This window comes from Colius striatus, chromosome 6 (genome assembly GCF_028858725.1).
Source record: "Colius striatus isolate bColStr4 chromosome 6, bColStr4.1.hap1, whole genome shotgun sequence".
NCBI lineage: Eukaryota > Metazoa > Chordata > Aves > Coliiformes > Coliidae > Colius > Colius striatus.
Window position 1 is genome coordinate 44757956 of NC_084764.1, and position 18950 is coordinate 44776905.

At 42.1% G+C, this 18950-nt stretch overlaps 1 protein-coding gene across 1 annotated transcript in view; it reads left to right on the forward strand.

Annotated features, from left to right (window-relative positions):
• Positions 1-18950, forward strand: part of BEGAIN (brain enriched guanylate kinase associated) — a 151440-nt gene that overhangs the window by 96151 nt on the left and 36339 nt on the right. Inside the window, exon 6 of the mRNA XM_061998405.1 lies at positions 172-238. Coding sequence (XP_061854389.1) covers positions 172-238 — 67 coding nt within the window. The remainder of the gene's footprint in view (positions 1-171; positions 239-18950) is intronic.

Below are 18950 nucleotides of genomic sequence, written 5' to 3' on the forward strand. Positions count from 1 at the left end.
TGCTTCAGGAGGTGTCAATTGCATTGCAAAGGCAACAAGTGGCTGAAAACAGGAGTGATAGGGAAATAGATTCCAAGTAGTGCAACCCAAGATTCTATATTGATGTGAAAATGACAGGTAGAAAACAGTACAAGAAGCAATCCATTCAATGACATATCATCTTTGTTTTAGGATACAAAACAATTACCTAGCCTTACAAAGAATTAATCAGGATCTGGAGGATAAGCTTTACAGAATGGTAAGTTATTACAAATGAACTTTTCATTTTGTTTTTTTTCCTAATGTTAAATGTGGGTTTATGGTTCTTCAGTCATGAGACAAGCCACAAAACAGAAGCCCTCATGTGCCAAATGCAGAGTACTTCAATAAGATATATGTACCAGCATGACAATGTAGAGCTCAGGCTGTGTGTGAAGGCATAGCTCCATCAGTTTGAATGGAGATTGCATTGGCTGGTGGTCTGGCTGAGTAAACTGTACCTTGAAATGAATTCTGGTTCATTCAGTTAGTAACTTCATGGGTGTAAAATATTGATGTTTGCATAAAAGTGACACTTTTCAATCAAATAATCCAAGGTTTTCACATGCTTCTTAGATACTTTCACTCAGCTTTTATTAAGTGATTTAATAGATATCAGATGGTCTGACTCTTCTATAACATCATAACTGCCAATCTCAGTGTATTAACTCCTAGTCTGCAGACCACATGTCTGCAACCACAGTGTCAGTGTCGCTATCACAGTCCAATTAATAACCGAGCAAGGAAATCGCTGCACCTTTCCACATCCAGGACTAATATTGCAAGACAGAGCAGCACTCATTCCAAATGGTTTGAAGATAAAAAGAAATTTCTTATAAAGAAATGGCCTTTAGTGCCCTGGGTCATTGTTAATGCTGCTGGAACATCACACACACTGTTAGGAGAACATTTGCAGAGAAAGGGAAGCATAAAGTGTAAAGAGGAATGTATTACAGTTTTGACTCCTTCAGGTCCTGAGCACAGTCTGACTTGCTTCCTCCTCTCCTGGCTCAATGCAATCACTCCCTGCTCCCTTTCTGCCCAGCCCCATACCCAGTGTGGCCCTAACAAGCCCAATGTACACAAAACAACTCACATTTACATGTCCAGGCAGACTCCCGGTGCCCAGCTGTAAGGATTCGAGGATAAGCCCACATTTGACACAAGTCTCATGTAACAGTTGCATGGGTGGGCAGCTTGGAACGAGTGGAACAGATTATTGAGCTTTGAGAGTAAATAGAGGCTGTGACAACATCCTGGAGAGACAGCAGCCTTTACCAAGAAATGGGAAACAAAATCCTGAAAATGTCATTGTTCTTATCTCTGGAGTCTGTTTAAATAGCCAACAATGAATGGAGTACTGAGGCTTTTGTACCTGGCCAACAACAGGGCAGAGCTACAGCTGGCTTATAGCTGATGTTTGTTCATAAATTTATGTATAAACAAGCACAAATAACATTTGATCTCATTATATTGATGGCTTTTTCCCCCACTCTTGCTTTCTTATCTCCTTGTTCCTTTCATGCAAATCACTTTGGGATTTTGTCTTCATCTGTGGCCTCAGATTTATTACATATGCCCTACAAAAGAGAAATAAAGAGGAGGCACTCTGACTGGTAAATGAAAGAAAAAGATTAGAAACACAGAAAGAAAGGCTCCAGGAAACCTATGCTTTTTCTATCAGGTATTTCAGAGCAAAGCAATGAATTTTTAAGCTGCTGTTTCAGCATCCACTTAAAACCCTGAGAAGTTATTTCAGAGCACAGCACAGAAAGAAGGAAGACTGGTTCCACAGAGCACTATGCTCTTCTTTATCCCACTCACATGACATTCAGGGAAGGCAGCGTTAGAGACTTGAAGGAGCTCAACCAGGCTCTGTATACTAGAACTCCAGACTGCTTTGCCTTCTGAAACACTGGCACTGGAGACACAAAACACAACCAAACCAAAGCCAAATGGAAACTGTATGGAAAGCAGAAAGATGAGGAAAATAGCACTGTATTTGAATGAGATGAGCCAAAGCATTTGAGTTCCAGGGCACTCCTAAAATCTTCAACAGAAACAGAAAATCTTCTTCAGAAGCAGTTGGATTACACAACAGCAGGTCTGGTTAATCAGCTCATGGTGGCCCAGGCTCTTGGATACCTTTCTCTCCCTTTCCTGCTTAGGAGAAACAGCTATGTTTAATTTTTTTGTCTAATTTACTCAGTTTGCAATTCCAAAACCAAATCCCTTTGATTTCTCTACCTTTGTACAAATCCTAATATATAAACCATGTGTTTACTTTCTCACTCTCTCCCCTACCTCATCCCTCTATACACACACACACATGATACACACACATGCACTTGGGTTCTTACACAAGTTCTGACCATTTAATGTGTCCTCATACAACAAATAAGGAAAAGACTCTGAGGACAGTGGTCCCTCACTCCCCTGTCTGCATCTGACTTGGAATGCTCCCAGGAGACCACTTTCTACTTGGGAGTCCTGATTGATAATAAAATAACCATGAGGCAGCAATGTGCCCTCGTGGCCAAGGAGCCAATGGCAGCCTGGGCACATCAAGAAGAGTGTGGGCAGCAGGTCAAGGGAGGTTCTGCTCCCTCTCTCCTCCGCACTGCTGAGGCCTCATCTGGAGTCCTGTGTCCAGTTCTGGGCTCCTCAGCTCCAGAGGGACAGGGAACTGCTGGAGAGAGGCCAGTGCAGGGCCACCAAGATGCTCAGGGCACTGGAACATCTTTCACAAGAGGAAAGGCTGTGGGACCTGGGGCTGTTTAGTCTGGAGGAGATTGAGGGGGGATCTCATTAACAGTTGCAAATATCTAAAGGGTGAGTGTCAGGAGGTTGAGGCAGCACTTTTCTCTGTTGTACCCAGAGACAGGACAAGGGGTGATGGGATGAAGCTGGAACACAAAAAGTTCCACTTAAACATAAGAAAAAACTCTTTCCCTGTGAGGTGAGGGAGCCCTGGCCCAGGCTGCCCAGGGAGGGTGTGGAGGCTCCTTCCTTGGAGGGCTTCAAAACCCACATGGACACGTTCCTGTGTGACCTGATCTAGGTGGGAGCTGCTTCTGCAGGGGGGTTGGACTGGATGAGCTCTAAAGGTCCCTTCCAACCCCCACCATTCCATGATTATGCAAGTCATCCCAGCCATATTAAGAAATCCTTTATATAGTCTCAATCCAACTATATCCCCCATATGATCCTCAGTGGAGTTAAACAATGTGTTTTTAAAAGTTTCTGAATTTGTAAGGCTTTCAGCTGCAGTTCTGTGATTTTACCTTTCAAGCCAGGAGCCAGATTTTTACTGGTATCTACATTTGGGAAGAACTGATAGCTAATAATAGCTGCTTAATAAACCTAACTGCTAAGAAAAATTGCCCCTATCCCTCCTTCCCCATCTGCATTTGGAATGTTCTTGATCATGGAAATCCAATCAGGAGACTTTATTCTCCAGAAACACCCTAAAATGTGTCTTTTGCAACTAGAAAATAGCAATTTGACAGAGAGACCTTTTGAAGGTAGAAGCTCGCTTCTCAGAAGGTAAACCTCTGCTCAGTCTAACCTGTATGCTTCCTGCATTTAGTACAAGGATACACAGGCAGCATTGGAGGAGGATGTGGAAGGTGACAGCCCTATGGTTAGGAACAGAACCCTCTGATGACCAGGGCAACCAGCGAATAAATCAATGCACCCACTTCATAAACACTCCCAAATAACGCTTCATGTGCCAACCCATCTCCCTCAAGCCTGCTGCCAAAGTGAAAGTTCTGGGTCTTCAAAGTGTTCTCTCCAGTCCTATTCCTTTTGGCTGCTGTTTTTAAGGAAGGAAATTGCTTTCTCCTTCCCTCAGTGCCAGTCCAGGACCTTCCCATAGCACAGGTAATACTGAATGCCGTATTACTTCAGGGCTGTGACTGGACTCCTGCTCTCTGCAGTGCAGGAGATGCTGGACACCAGCTCTGCCAGGCTTCCCAGCACAGTCCCTGGGGCTTTGGTTCCCCCTTCTGCAAAGCCAGCATCATCCCTCTGCACACAGTGCATTACACATTTTACCATCCCTCAGGATGAAAACTGTTACACTGCATTAATGTCTGCTTTTTCATTGCCATTAAAGCAGGCTGTGGGCTGTGACTCTGGCATCAAGTTGGAAGAAATTCTTATATAAACCAGCAGTAAAGAGGGATTTGTGGTAAGGATGATGGAGTCTGAGACGCTGCACTATCCAAGCATTGCACTCATTTATCCTGTTTCTTCCTCTGCTAAGAGGTACAGCAAACACGTTATGCTCCGTGTTATAAAGAGCTATTTATCCAATTCTTGAATAACTGGGGCTTTCCAGCCTGCTGACCATAATATCTAGACAAGCCTCTTTAGCTGGGGAAATCCAGGGGTGAATTAACATGAGCTGGACAATTTTAAGCGGTGCTCTGAGACTTTGTGTCAGAGAAATGTTATTCTATAGGAAACAGCATGCTGGGTGTCCAGGCCAAGAAGGTAAAGAAAACAGAAAGTGGTGAGGAATTTGATGAGCAATTTCATTCAAGCATGAAAAGCATCTAAGTACCAGGGTGAGCCCAGTGCTTTGGCTTTGGAATGTAAACCAGTTACTAGATTGTACCTTAGTCTCTTGTGATAGCCACCAGTCACTCTCCAATATGGTTTAAAACATAAGTGAAAGATGAGAGCAATGGGTAAAAAGGCTATTTCTGACACAAACCTGAGGAAAGCAGAAGCCCAGCATGTTTAGGTTCCTGCATGAAAGATGGTGACTTTGACTGTGACTTTGAGTGGAGGGATTTTAAGCCCATCTTTTGCATTTTCTCTCCTTCATAAAGAATAACTACCTCCCCACTCCCACCCTATGTCCCATGAAAATCAAATAGAGATGACCTAAATATACTTAAAAGGATTTGCATCCCAAAGAGAAGAAAAGTTGAGAGTCAGCTCCACCTGACAGGCTCATTTGCTCACATTCAGCAAAGGCAGCTGTGAATTTCAAGTGAAATTTGTACTGGTGGGTTAGTTAAGGCAGAAGCCAGAGACAGTCTGTGCTTTGTGGACTAAAACAACTGCAAAACAACATTTCTAAGGAAGGAAATGGCCATAAATGCCACAGAAACAAGTAATTTGCAAAAATAGCAGTTTAAAAAAGGCATTTCTAAGAGGACTTTAGGTTTCACTTTTTTATGCCCAGGGGCATTTTGTGCTAAAGATCTCCATCTCTCACTCTTTTCACACTCATTTTCCAGGTAAAAAATACTGCCAAATAGGCACTAAGACCAGCCTTTTAAACCCACACAGCTGCAGCAACTACCCAGGCTCAGACTGAGTGGATTCATTAGTTTTGCAGTCAAAGAGATAACTCTTCTTGGGTAAGTTGGGAACATGACTCTGCCTTGCACGAGCACACAGGCTTTCAGTCAGTCAGCCTCAGTCCTTCTGTGTCTCCAAGTAGAGATTCATTTGCCATTGTTATCTGGCTGGCAGAGTGATCTTTCTGCCCAAGAGACTCATAAGGCAGTTCAGCTTCTTGCTAATTGGGGTAGAGAAACATGGCATCATGAGAGAGACTCTTCTGGAAACTGCTTTCAGTTTTCTCAAAAGCCAGGGGACTATTCTCCACTCTCTTATTAGGATGTGTCTCACAAGAATGAGCAGCCTAACAAAGCTGTAAAGAGGTGATGGACACTTCCAACATCCAACATCATCTCTCTTGCATGATGACAGAACTCTTCCCAATACATGTCCTATCTCTTGGCCACCCTTATGCATTTCTCATACCTGAGGCTTTTGATCATTTACTTCGTCCTGATCTCCATAGTTTGGTCTCTGTGTCTCAGGGCACCCCTTGAGGCTACCATCTTGGTCAGCTGGCAACAGAGGAAGCTGTTGTTTTCAAAGTAGATGAAAATCATGTATTTCTGGGATGTGGGTATCTTTGACCCGTGTCTTCCTTGCAAGTGCCTTGGTTCTTTGTCATTATCTGTCAGTTCACTGCAAAGGGAAAGCAAGAAGTAAGAATAAGCCTGAAAATGTGTTCTATAAGCAGGCACTTCACATCTTGAAATCCTTCACAAAACTGGTGTCATCTATAAGCGTGGAAAAGAAGGCACAGAAGAGCAAAATGTCTTGGCCAAGGTCATTGAGAAGCAAAGGGCAAATTCCCAAATAACTTCTCTTTTATCCAAATCCACTTTCTACAAAAAAGATCAAAGGACTTTCTAGGTTCTCCTAGATCTAATTTATGATGTCAGTTACTTATCTCTTGTTTAAAATAAAATAACTTGAAAGTGGCAAAGACAGGGGCTATTGCAGCTGGAAAATGGTTCTTTTAAAAAAGGGAGTGAGGGAGAGAGAGGGAAAGAGGGAGGGGGAAAGAGGGGGGAAAGAGGGGGGAAAGAGGGGGGAAAGAGGGGGAAAGAGGGGGAAAGAAGGGGAAAGAGGGGGAAAGAGGGGGAAAGAGGGGGAAAGAGGGGGAAAGAGGGGGAAAGAGGGGGAAAGAGGGGGAAAGAGGGGGAAAGAGGGGGAAAGAGGGGGAAAGAGGGGGAAAGAGGGGGAAAGAGGGGGAAAGATAAATGAAAGAGGGATGGAGAAATATTACAGAATCATAGAATGATGGATTTGTATATTGTCTTGTTCTATTTGCATCCCTCGTGCTCACACAACAGTGCTACAGATGTGTAGAACCATCAGCATCATAACATCTCTGGTCAATTCCATGATCACAAGTGGCCTGCATCTCCAACAGTTTTCTTTGCTCACTAGAGATGTAACATGTAAGCTCAGACATTTTGCTGTTTCTTTTATCCCTCCAGGAACAAACACTTTTTCTTTCAACCTACTGTCACTAATGCAGCCTCAGAAGATACTCTTACGTTGTCTTCAGGGAGTTATCATCAATCAACACTCTCTCTGTTCCCTCCAGCTATAATTTATGTACCATTTGATTATCCAGCAGGGCTCTACCTTGGCAAGGCACCCTGTAGATGTGAAATGTGGGAGATGCTGGGCACACAGAAAGACTGTAAGCACATTTTGTCAGCTTCATCTAAACTGCTAGCTGAAAGAGCATAGGCTGTGATGCTGACTAGCCAGTTTACAAAGGCTCTTAATAAGCTGACAGGTAAGATATATTTCAAGCAAAACTGCAATGCCAGAGCACAGCAAGGATGGTGGTGGCAAGTAAAACCACCCCTGTGGCCTGCAACAAGTTGTGACCTTGCTCTCAGTGGGGTTAGGCCACAAACTGATTGTGTTCCTTTATAAACATAGATCCTCAGTGCTCTTGGTTTCCTAAAACACTGGTCCTAAGTCAGTAGGATGAAACTAATAAACTGGGAAGAAACATTTTGCCACAGAAGATCTGTAGGGTCAGCTAGTTCAGGCTTAGAGGAGCAATCAGCATGTGTAGTGATACCCTGTTCATGCATATCTTACATCAAAGACCAGACAAGGAATGACAGGACCCTGCACCAGCCTAGGGACAGGTTTGTTTGCACTGATTGAATTTAGATAAAGTGTCTCTGTTTATAACTTATATTTGCTGCTCAGATTTCCATTCCAAGAGAGCTGGATAAGAGGTGACAGGTGGTTTAACCCTGAGCTCACGTTAGACACAGTTGTACTGAAAACCTCAGGACTATTTCCAGATGACACTGGAAGAAGACCTTTATCAGGAGGTGCAGATGTAAGCAGTTTTTATGACGACCCCACAGCTGTCAGTAGGAAGTCACATGAACTCATGTACCCTGCCCAGAAAGGCAATATTCCTATTGACCTCAGTCAATGCATTCTTGACCCCATGAAGAACCATTAAGCTCCTCCATTAGTACTTCTTTTTTTGCACTGGAAAGAAAACTAATTCTCTTGCATATGTCTTACAAATCACTTGCAAAGAAAAGCATGCTTTTACTTCACAGGCAGCACCTTGACAGCACTCTGCTAACCACATTTCTTTCTGTGATATGTTATTAATTATACACCAGTGACAACTGGTTTTTTTCCTTTTACTTCTATGGAATTACATTTCAAGCCTGTGACATGGGGTAGTCAAGGAAACAAATCTTTATAAGACCTTTGCTAGTCCAAGGTTGAATATGGTATTAACAGCAAATCATTCTTCAAGTGAAATGCCATAGAGCATGAGATCAAAAGACTCAAAGCACAATGTTATCTTTAATAACATTATACTGTTTCAAAATCAAGTAGAGGAATCAGATTCTGCTGCAGGTCATTTTCTTAATCAGCAACCAGTGTTGTTTATTAAAAAGGATAAATTCTATAATTTAACTATGATGGACAAATTAGATCAGGTCAAGTAATTTAGACCTTATCAGAGAAAAAGATGCTGCTTATTTCCATAGCTCTGTCTTGCAGAACAAACCTTTTAATTCCTTGTGGACACAGAAGATGTGTCAGTAGCACGTGCATGCATCCAGTTCCTCAGATCCATCACAAGAAGAAATGCCAAGCTTGAACACCCCACTATGAATTGTATTGCTGTTATTTTCTCCTATCAAATGGTCCACAGCAATTAGAAAAAGGGGTTAAAAAAGCAAAACTTCTGTATACCTAAACTCTATCTTTCAGTAGTAGATGATCCCTTCCAACCCCACCATTCCATGATTCTATGAAAGTAGATTAGAACAAGTTCTGCTGACTGATAAATCTCTTGGCTGACAAAGACTCCTTTTGCTTTTTCTTTCCCTCAGTATTTCTTTCTGAAATCCATGTCAGACTCTACAGGTTTTTTCCCTCTCAATCAAGCCAGGTTCTTTTAGCCTTTAGTGCCTTGGAATACTCTTGGTCCCAGACTTGCATCTTGGAAACAACTGACCAGGTATACAAAAGCACATGAGAGTGTCTCATTAAAGCATTTTCTCTTCCTCTCTGTGATTTCTTAGCCATGTCTTGGGTTTTTCTGTGTCTTCTCTCAGACAGCCTTGTTCTCTATAAAGGCACTAGAGGGCAAGTAGCTTGTTGCTCGTGTGTTATGGAGATCTCACTACCTGCTGTATAAATTTGCTGGATTTTCTTCAAACTGTTTCCTTCCAAGTCATACTTTCAGTCTTGCTGCCTCTATACACTTCATTATTGCAGAAGGGATGTGTGCAAAAACACATCTCTTCATTTAAGAAAAGGATGAGTAGCCCAAACATTCACAGTGTGACTGTGGATTTACTCAATGAGCTTAAATCAACTAAATTCAGGCTTTTGACTCTTCTTCCCCAATGTGCTATAGAATAATCTGGCACGAGAAGGATTAGAAAAGACTTGATTTAATTATATGCTCTGTCTGAGCAAATACAATTCAATTAAGGAAGATGTGATTATTAAATCTAGAATGCATTAGCATGCATCAATCAGCTGGATGAGCTTGGAATTAATAAATAGTTCTTTTACAGTTACACAAGTACTAGACAGAGAATCAGAATTAAAACCTCTCATAAAATTAGACCAAGTCTCTCCATGCAGGTCTTAAAGCATAGTTTACTGAATGGATCTTTATTCACCCACTGTAGTAAACTCAATGGATTTTGCTCCAATGTTGGTTGCTGTTACAGTGGTAACAGATTCTCTTTTGTCACAAAGTGTGGTTTTCTGTGTTGCAGGACGAATTGAAGAGAGCACAGCACAATACTTGGGGATGCTTTTGTCTCAAATTACCTGACTCTTTAAGGTTTCTTCCAAAACTTCTATTTTAACACTTTTTCTTTCCAATTTCTAGTGTGGATCCAGAGTGATATCAAAGCATGCAGTGCACACACACAAAGGGTGGCAAAGAAAGTAAAGCTTTCGTTTCTACACATGCCAGGAAAGCAGATTAAAGGCTATCAGACTGTTATCAATTATTACACTTATCAAGATAGATTTAATTCATCCTAATCGGGGGCAATTATTCAATACTCAAGATGCTAACGAGAGATGTCTCAATGAGGGATTAGGTTTTGTTAGATCTCATAAAACAGTCTAGCAAGACAATATAGAGAGTGCAAAATATGGCTGTGTCAACCTACTGCACTAAGATTTCTTACATGTAAAGCTCCAGTCATCTCACTTTGTCGGGTGAATGTGAGGAGGAGGCTGAGACAAACCCTCCCTGGGAACCACCCTAGGGGTGGTTATAGTTGGCTAGAAGCCTGGGATGTGCCCCTCCCATGAGCAGGGGAGACCCTCCTGCCTGGTATTGCCAGCAGGTCAGAGAAAGCAGGACTTTTTCTCTTCATGCTGAATGTCTCTGCTTAATTGCTCACTTTATTTCTTCCAGTTACAGATTTCTTCCCAGCTCATTGAATAAACCCACAGTCACAATTGTGCATGTCTGGGACTGGCATCATTTTCCAAAATGAGAGGAAATAGTCTGTAGGCAGGAGAGATGCCAACAGCCCTGTCTGATGCTCTGTGCCAAGGAAAACAGCTGTTTCCTCTTCCCTTCCAAAGGTGACTGGAGAATCCTCTCCCCTGAGATACCTCTCCAGTACCTGCTCTGCTCCTCTATGAATTTTCATGCTGTTATCATGGAATCATAGAATGGTAGGGGTTGGAAGGGACCTTTAGTGTATCTACATCTCAGGGTTCTCAGTTACAGTGACACAGGAGCTGAGTGAATAGAACATCACAGTGAGGAAATTCATTTGAACAAAGCTTATTTTACTCCATGTGACACACAGAATTGGCTTTATCTGCTGCAATGAGATTTTGATAAGCCCTCACTATGTAGTCTTGCCCAGCTTTCCATTGCTCAACTTCCAGGAATTTTTGTTTCTGTGTAAATAGCCAAAGATGAAAACTAAAGGCTGAGAATATATTCCGTGAGGAAGAAGAAATACAGGCCAGAAGCCCTTTTGGAAGAGAGTGGTTAAGAAGCATGGGTGTGGGTGCTTCTTCCAATAGTTTAATGACATATACTCTGATTTAACACATTCTCAGAGATGATAATGAAGAGTTGTAATGGTAATTTCCCCACAGGAGCTAATGCCAGCTAGCATTACTGTTTCCAGTAGACTGCTGAAAGACCAGAGCCATCCATACAATCCCTGGTCAGAGAGATTTCCTATCTTACAAGGAAAACATGATGGAAAGAAGGATGCTCAGCAAGAAAGCTGCTAACTAGGCATGGAGTTTTAGGTAACAAATTTGGGCTCTGTGGAATCCTGATCTGTTTGCTGTGAAGTAAATAAGCTGTACCCTGCTAAAGCAAACAGGGAAACATTGTGGAACTGGTGAGCTATAGCAGCCAGGCATCAACATAAATAACAAAAACAGGGATTGAAAGGAAAAAAGAAAGTGTGCTCATTTGCCATGAAACCAAACTATCAAGGATAAAGCCCATCCAGTCACCAAGGGGTATAAAAAGAAACTCTGGCTGCCTATATGCCAGCACTAAGTATATAGTAATAAAGGAGAAGAATTGGAAGTGATTTGTTTGCATTAGTGCCAGATCATGACTGAAGCTCATGGAAAATACTTGTGTGACTCAAACCATTAAATGAGCTTGCTTGGGATAGATCAAGTGGAATGCAGAGTTTGGAAATGGCACTCTATTGTGCCTGGCAACCCTAAAATAGTAGTCTTGAATATTCCTCAGCTATTATTAGAAATCAGAGACACATCACATGCTGGTGCCTGCAACAGACCATAACACTCCAATGAGTTGTGCAACATGGCTATAAACAGCTATTTGTAGCACACAGGAGAAAAAAATGCTGTCATTTTACCTTTAATGAGCTGTGCTGATGGTCACTTAAAGCCAGTACAGAGCTCTTTAGAAGTGGGGTTTAAAAAATTGTAGTAACATTTTCCTGATCATGAAAATGCTGCACTGAACATAAAGGAATTCTCCCTTCATCATGACAAACACAGGGACTCCTCTTTGATCTAGGAGTTGTGGCTTAAGGGTAAGAGAGCATGAATTTGTTATATTTGATATCTGCACACAGAATCAAACCCAAACCAAGGATATATTCATTTAAAGCACAAAACAAAAGAGTGAATCTTGCAAACATGATGATTATTTCGAGCCAAAACATCTGTGGGAAAAGATTTTAAACACTGATCAATCCCCACTCACATTGTTTGGCTACAAACAGGCCTCACATTTAGGAGCAAAGGGGAAGAAAGCTGGGATTATAAAAGCTTTTAAGAGAAAAAGTAAAGCTTGCTATGTAAAATGGAAACTGTCCAAGTAGCAAGTGGAAAGAACTGATAGCAAATAACAAGCCCTGGAATACAGAAAATGGATAAAGGAAGCAAAAAGATCTAGGAAAAGAATTGTTTAGATGTTAGGTAGAATACCAAAGCTGATAACCAGAAGATATTTAAGCAATGATGAATATTTCACTTAGTAGGCATGGTGGAGAGTGCATTGGCTGTAGCACTGTAATGGGGGAGTCAATGAGCTTGTTCAGGAAAATTAGATACAAACATACCATGAGATGACAGGATCCCTTTGTATTTTGACAGTGAGTGAGGAGGAGCAAACATAGCTAACTAAAAATGGATGGGTTTAAGTTCACAGCTCTGCATAAACACAGTTACAGGTTGTGAATTGGCCACATCAAACATCCATTTGAGGTTTTCATATGTATTAGCAAGAAACCTGAGAACCATGGAGAACCTCCAGAAGATGAGAAGAAAACTGATATGTCGTTATATTTAAAACTGGAAATGCAATAAACTAGAGGGTTTGGTTGGGTTGGGGTTCTTCTGGGTACTCTCAGGTACCTGCTGCCTCTTCAACTAAGTTAATGTAAGGAAGCCATAGTCAGAACTTAAAGACATGTACTTCATGTCATCTACTTCTAGCTTAGTCATTAAGCAGAAGTGTTCAGCTAGTCCCTGGGCTTTTCTCAATTTGAATAAGAGATAGAAACATCTCTACAGTGTGACTGTCATCTTAAAACAGGGATCTAAGCACACAGGCATAAATACCCATTGCACACATCTCTTCCATTGATTAGAGACTAGACAAGCAGCTTTATCCAGTGTCTTACTTCTACAGGGTGAGATGAGGTTAAGTTGTAAGAGATGAATGCCAGGCTCCTGTGACTGTGATAATACTCTGTCTTTCAAAGCTATGAATCCCTTCTTATGTTCGCTCTGGATATCTCTGTTTCTTCTTTTATGTCCTAAAAGAGAAATACACTTAAAATGATCCTTCTTGTAGAAGTTAAAAAAAAGAGAAGGCTTCAAATATTTGAGTAGAGCAGAACAAAAAGATGACCTAACCTGTTAAAATGTTGTGCCATGAAACTTGGGTTTTTGGAAAACAGTGTGTCAGACTGGAAGAATATCAAAACAATTATCAAAACCAAGTCAAGATTCATTACTTGAGCTTTCCTCAAGGGCCTGAAGCATACCTCCTTTTCTAAATATGGTTTTCACATTTACTGTGCTCTGTTAAAGCCAAGAGCACTGCAGAATTAGCAGAGTTAGCAGATAGCTACCCAGTGCTATAGTGCTTCTGATGAGAGTTTCAGATTGTTTTCTGTTTACATACATTATCTCTACACTATATTCCTCTTCCAGGTGTGATTCTCTAAGTTCAATGCCAATAAATGTTTGCTAGTATGCTGGAGTGAGAGGATATGGTCTTGTATAGATGACTGCACAGGTAGTACCCTTAAATACAATTCTATGTTTAACAGGGTATCAAACCTCATCTTTTGCTCTTGCCTGGCTTAGCTGTTCCTGTTATTCCAACTGTGCTTGTTAAAACAAAATAGTTCCTTTACCAAAGCCTGAGGGCTATCAAAGCTTTGATTTCTTATAAAGAGGAGATCAGTTTTAAGCTGAAGTGAACAAAGGCTTTGCACAACCTAAAGGGTGTACCTATAGCTCAAAGCCTGTGGGCTTTTAAATCAAAATCTGATGAGCTCTAAGGGTTTAGATCATCCTCTCCTAAGGTCTCAGCTGCTGGAGAAAGCCTCAGAGGGACGTCATTTCTACAAAGATCCTCTTACAAATTTTCTGAGCCTCTCCACCTGCTCTCATCTTCACTTGCAATCCTCCTTGTGCCAAACACACTAAAGCCAGCTCAGATTTGTAGCATCACACCGAGCGTTCAAGAGGGATGCTGTAGTCTTTCTGATGCTGTGTGATGAGTTTGCAGGGTGTCTTTTCCCATCCTGTTCAGATTGATTTCCAATACTGCAGGATGGGAAGTTCTTGCTCATGATGTCAAAATTTGCTAGCACAGTTAGGAAAGAGCAAGATCTCAGGCTCTGTCTTCTCAAGTATTGACTGTCTTGGGACCTTCTATCTGTGCCATTATGCTATCAAATGAGTTTCAGGCAAGTGTTCAACTGAAGCAACAAGATCAGGTTTAATAGTATCAATGTCAGTGTCATGGATGAGAGATTTAGATCACTTAGAGAATCACCATCAGAGCTATTGGGAAAGCTGATTTGAATATAATCTGTAAGTTCAGTGGCAAGGTTCCCTCTATTACTACATGGAAAAAAACATTCAAAGAGAAAGGGAGTTAGAATGAATGTAGAATGATTCAGACAGAGATCAGAGACCAAAGGGGTAAGGAAGACCCTCCTGTTGAGTCCCAAGGCACAGAATGGACTCTCTTGCTGTCTAAACCTCTCAGAGAGGAGTCTAGGTGCAGCTGGATCCAGACTTAGTCCCAGACTTGGTCAACAGTTTGTATCTAATGGAACTAATACAAAAAGGAAGAAAAATTGCTAGAATCAGCACAGGGATCCTGTCAAAGATTAAAGATGGGTTGAATTCACATTAGATTTCTGGGAAAGTTTTCTAAATCAAGTCACATACAAACACACACACACACAGATATAGAGGTTACCCTGTGATCAGTTTTTCTTTCTCTGCAACCTGCAGTGAATTAATGGTACCAAATGATCTTCAAAACCTCATGAAATCTAATTGTAGTGAATTACCTTCTTCTTCCCTCATCAGCATTTTGTCAGCACCTGACCTTTGACCTTTCTTCTTTGGTGACCTCTGTCAGCAGATGATCATTGATAAATCTGCCCTTTCAATCTTCACAAAATCTACCCTGAGACATGTCCCAGCTCAGGCTGAGATGCTGGGTCACAGTCTGCTGCAATCCCAGACAGCTCCAAGGGTCTCCCTTGGGATCATTCTTTATAGGATAGCAAACTGATCAACTTTAGCCAGTGTTTTTCATTTCAGCCACAGTTCTCCTCAGGTAATTCTGGTTCCTTCCAGAGCAGCCAATGATCCAGGCAGCAGGAGTTTCAAGTACAGTTTCCAGGCAGTAGGAGTTTCAGGGAGGGTTCAGGAGTGCCTAATTCTCCAAAGTCATTGTGTTTGTAACTAAGACGAGAGAATACCAGATAGATACCAACTCACTGCACTTGTAACCAAGGCAAGAATTCAGTGTTGGGTGGTCCTGACATCACAATGCAGCCCAAGGGGTCTGCACCACCACAGTAGGTTTGACAGTATAAATGCAATAGTTATTTTTAAGCATATCCTTGTATCCATAGAATTCAATAGCAAAACTCTGGGGGACAGGTACACAGGCACCAAAGTCAACTCTTAGCTGCAGCCTTTTCGTGTTGAAAATGATTCAATAATTGGGTAAATGCTTCATTTTGATGGGATCCATGATCTTCTATTGAAAACAGAAATCTTCATCCCACACCTCTCCTTCTGGAGTATGAAATGCTCTTGCTGGCATGTAGCTGCTGCAGGAGATAATAGGTAGGGGGGTTCTTGGCAGGAGGTTGCTGCTGCTGCTTTTTGCTGTTTGAGGGGTATTTTTGACAATAGAATTACACTATTTCTTATGGAGTAGGAAACACTGTTTTCACATTCCCCCTAGATTAGAAATGTGTGCTGTATTTTGTCCTGGGAACACCTGTGTAGAAGAAAGATGAAGCTAGATCATGTTTACCGTGGGCTGAGAGAGTAGGAAATCACTGAGAGGAAGAAAGCTTTGAGTCCAGATAGGGCATTTGAATCCAAGAAGTCTTCAGATGATTGACAGCCTTAATGGGAGCAGGCTTCTGGTTGGGAAATGATGGCAAGAGAGAAAAGAGGAATGGTTTCCCCATGGCCACAGTTCATCAGTGAGAGGTCTGTTCTCACATGACAGGAGTGTAAGAGATTGTGAAGTGGAAAGAAGCAACAGAATTGACAGCAGAAATGAAAAAGCAGCAGAGTGGTGCTATAAACTGCTGTCTTTATAGTAAAATGGGACCTTGGAGAATAACCTGTTCTCATGGATTTTGTACTAGAACCTCTGAAATACAATCAAACACCTGCACCAAATGAAAAGTGCCAGGAGAAAGGGAAAAATGCTCTTTGTTGATATCTTCTACTTTAATGTGTTTAATAACTGTGTGGCTGACTCCTGCACAGCTTGGCTCTGGCAGCCAGGCTTATTTAATGGCAAAACAGACAATTTAACTGACAATTTTATGGAAAACATTAACATTGCAAATATAGAGATTAGCAAGGTTGGCCAACTTTGATCCAGGCTGTATCAATCATTCATATTACTGTTGCACACAAACTTTTCTGCCCTGAATCCCTAGGTATGGTGCAAAGAATTTAAATGCCACAGTACAAATATTTAAGCATGAGCCAAGCTAAGCAGAGGAAGATCTTCAATCAAAAGCTTCTCAGCAGGATGTCGTTGTACCAGGAGAGACTTTTGAAACACAAAGGAAAATCTTTTAACTTAAGTGACTTTATACAAGCACTTAAGGATTACCAAAGGGCAACAGCAATGGGTATTAAGGCATAGCTTATTACAGCATACATTGCATGAGATATCCTGGATTATACTTGGAGATGCCAAGAGTTTGAGAGGAATCCCAGATTGTTTCACATGGAATAGATATGAAAAATCTGTACAAGCAAGGACAGGAAACGTACCTTGGATGTGGCACTTAAAGGAGGTTTGAAGGCAACATTTTATGCACCATCTAGCTGGGATTTCAACAATTCCGTAACACCAAGCTTATAATAATAAGTCCCTGAAGTGATCAGATCAGGAATACTTTTTCAGCATCCAGCTGAGGCAGAAAGAATAGAAAGCCTAGGAACAGAACTGTTAAAATACCACAAACATCTGTCATTCCTGCCTTGTCTGCTGTGTCTACCAACAGCAGAGCTGCTTTTCCTTTCTCTGCTAAGGTACCTTATAGCTATTGCTCATTAAATTTGTTGTAGGGAGACAGATGGTCTGACTTTTCAGCATTATGTATTTCCCTTCTTATTTCTCACTGGGGAATGTGCTGGTGGAGGGAAGAGTTTGTGTTCAACATCTTCATCGGTGTCCTAGATGAGGGGACAGAGGGACCCTCAGCAAGTTCCCTGCTGGCACCAAACTGGGAGCACTGGCTGATTCCCCAGAGGCTGTGCTGCCATTCAGCGGGATCTCGACCGGCTGGAGAGTTGGGCAGAGAGGAACCTCATGAGGTTCAACAAGGACAAGTGCAGAGTCCTGCAGCTGGGAAGGAACAACCCCCTGCACCAGGACACGCTGGGGGTGACCTGCTGGAGAGCAGCTCTGCAGAGAGAGACCTGGGAGTGCTGGTTGATAATAAACTGACCATGAGCCAGCAATGTGCCCTCGTGGCCAAGAAGCCAATGGCAGCCTGGGGGCAGCAAAGAAGAGTGTGGGCAGCAGGTCAAGGGAGGTTCTTCTCCCTCTCTCCTCTGCCCTGGTGAGGCCTCATCTGGAGTCCTGTGTCCAGTTCTGGGCTCCTCAGCTCCAGAGGGACAGGGAACTGCTGGAGAGAGGCCGGTGCAGGGCCACCAAGATGATCAGGGGACTGGAGCATCTTTCATACAAGGAAAGGCTGCGGGAACTGGGGCTGTTTAGTCTGGAGAAGAGGAGACTGAGGGGGGATCTTATTAACATTTATAAATATCTAAAGGGTAGGTGTCAGGAGGTTGGGACATCCCTCTTTTCTGTAGTAGGTAGCAACAGTACAAGGGGTGATGGGATGAAGCTGGAACACAAAAAGTTCCACTTAAACATAAGAAAAACTGTTTCAGTGTTTCAGTGAGGGAGCCCTGGCCCAGGCTGCCCAGAGGGGTTGTGGAGGCTCCTTCCTTGGAGGGCTTCAAGACCCACCTGGACACGTTCCTGTATGACCTGATCTAGGTGAACCTGTTTTTGCAGGGGGGTTGGACTGGATGAGCTCTAAAGGTCCCTTCCATCCCCCACCATGCTGTGATTCTATGATACAAAAGAGTCCAGATGAGATTCATTCCTAAACAGTATCTGTTCTGACAACAGTAACACAAGAGCAGCCCTTACCCTTCTGATCTAGGAAAAACCTTGAATACACTTTGAAAATTGCTGGAGTCCTCCCCATTAAGCTCAACATATGTTAACACACTTCCAGTTAAACAGTAGACACTGCCATCCATTCTCATTAAACTAAATCAGTTCCTTGAGAGATATCCCAATAAACTGGTGATCCCAATTAAACTCTTTCCAACTCATTTGCACTTCATTGGGGTTTTAATGTTATCTCACCTAAATCCAGTCTGAGAATGCTGCTATCTTGTGTGTGACTATAAATAGGGACTATAAATAGGGGCTAAAGAATACATCACAGAGAAGGGGATATCTCATGGAGATGTTAGTTTTCAAAGCACTTCTCCATGTTTCAAAGTGTGTGTGTGTTGAATGGCAAAGTGCTCAACTGGTACTGTAAAGGCACAGCCTCACTCACCAGCTCCCAGATGTGGTTGTTCTGTCACCTCCATGGACTCCAGGCTTACTTCTCCAGGCATCTTCCACCTTTCCCCACATCTATCAAGTTTCCTTCCCAGAGCAGGTCTCTCCAGCTCCTGTAAGCTTGCAAAGAAAAATTACACCTTACTCAGTACTTTTCAACTAGACAGTGCTGTACATAAGCCTCTGTTAAATGTGTTACATGCAAAATCTTCACCCTTTTCTATAACATAAC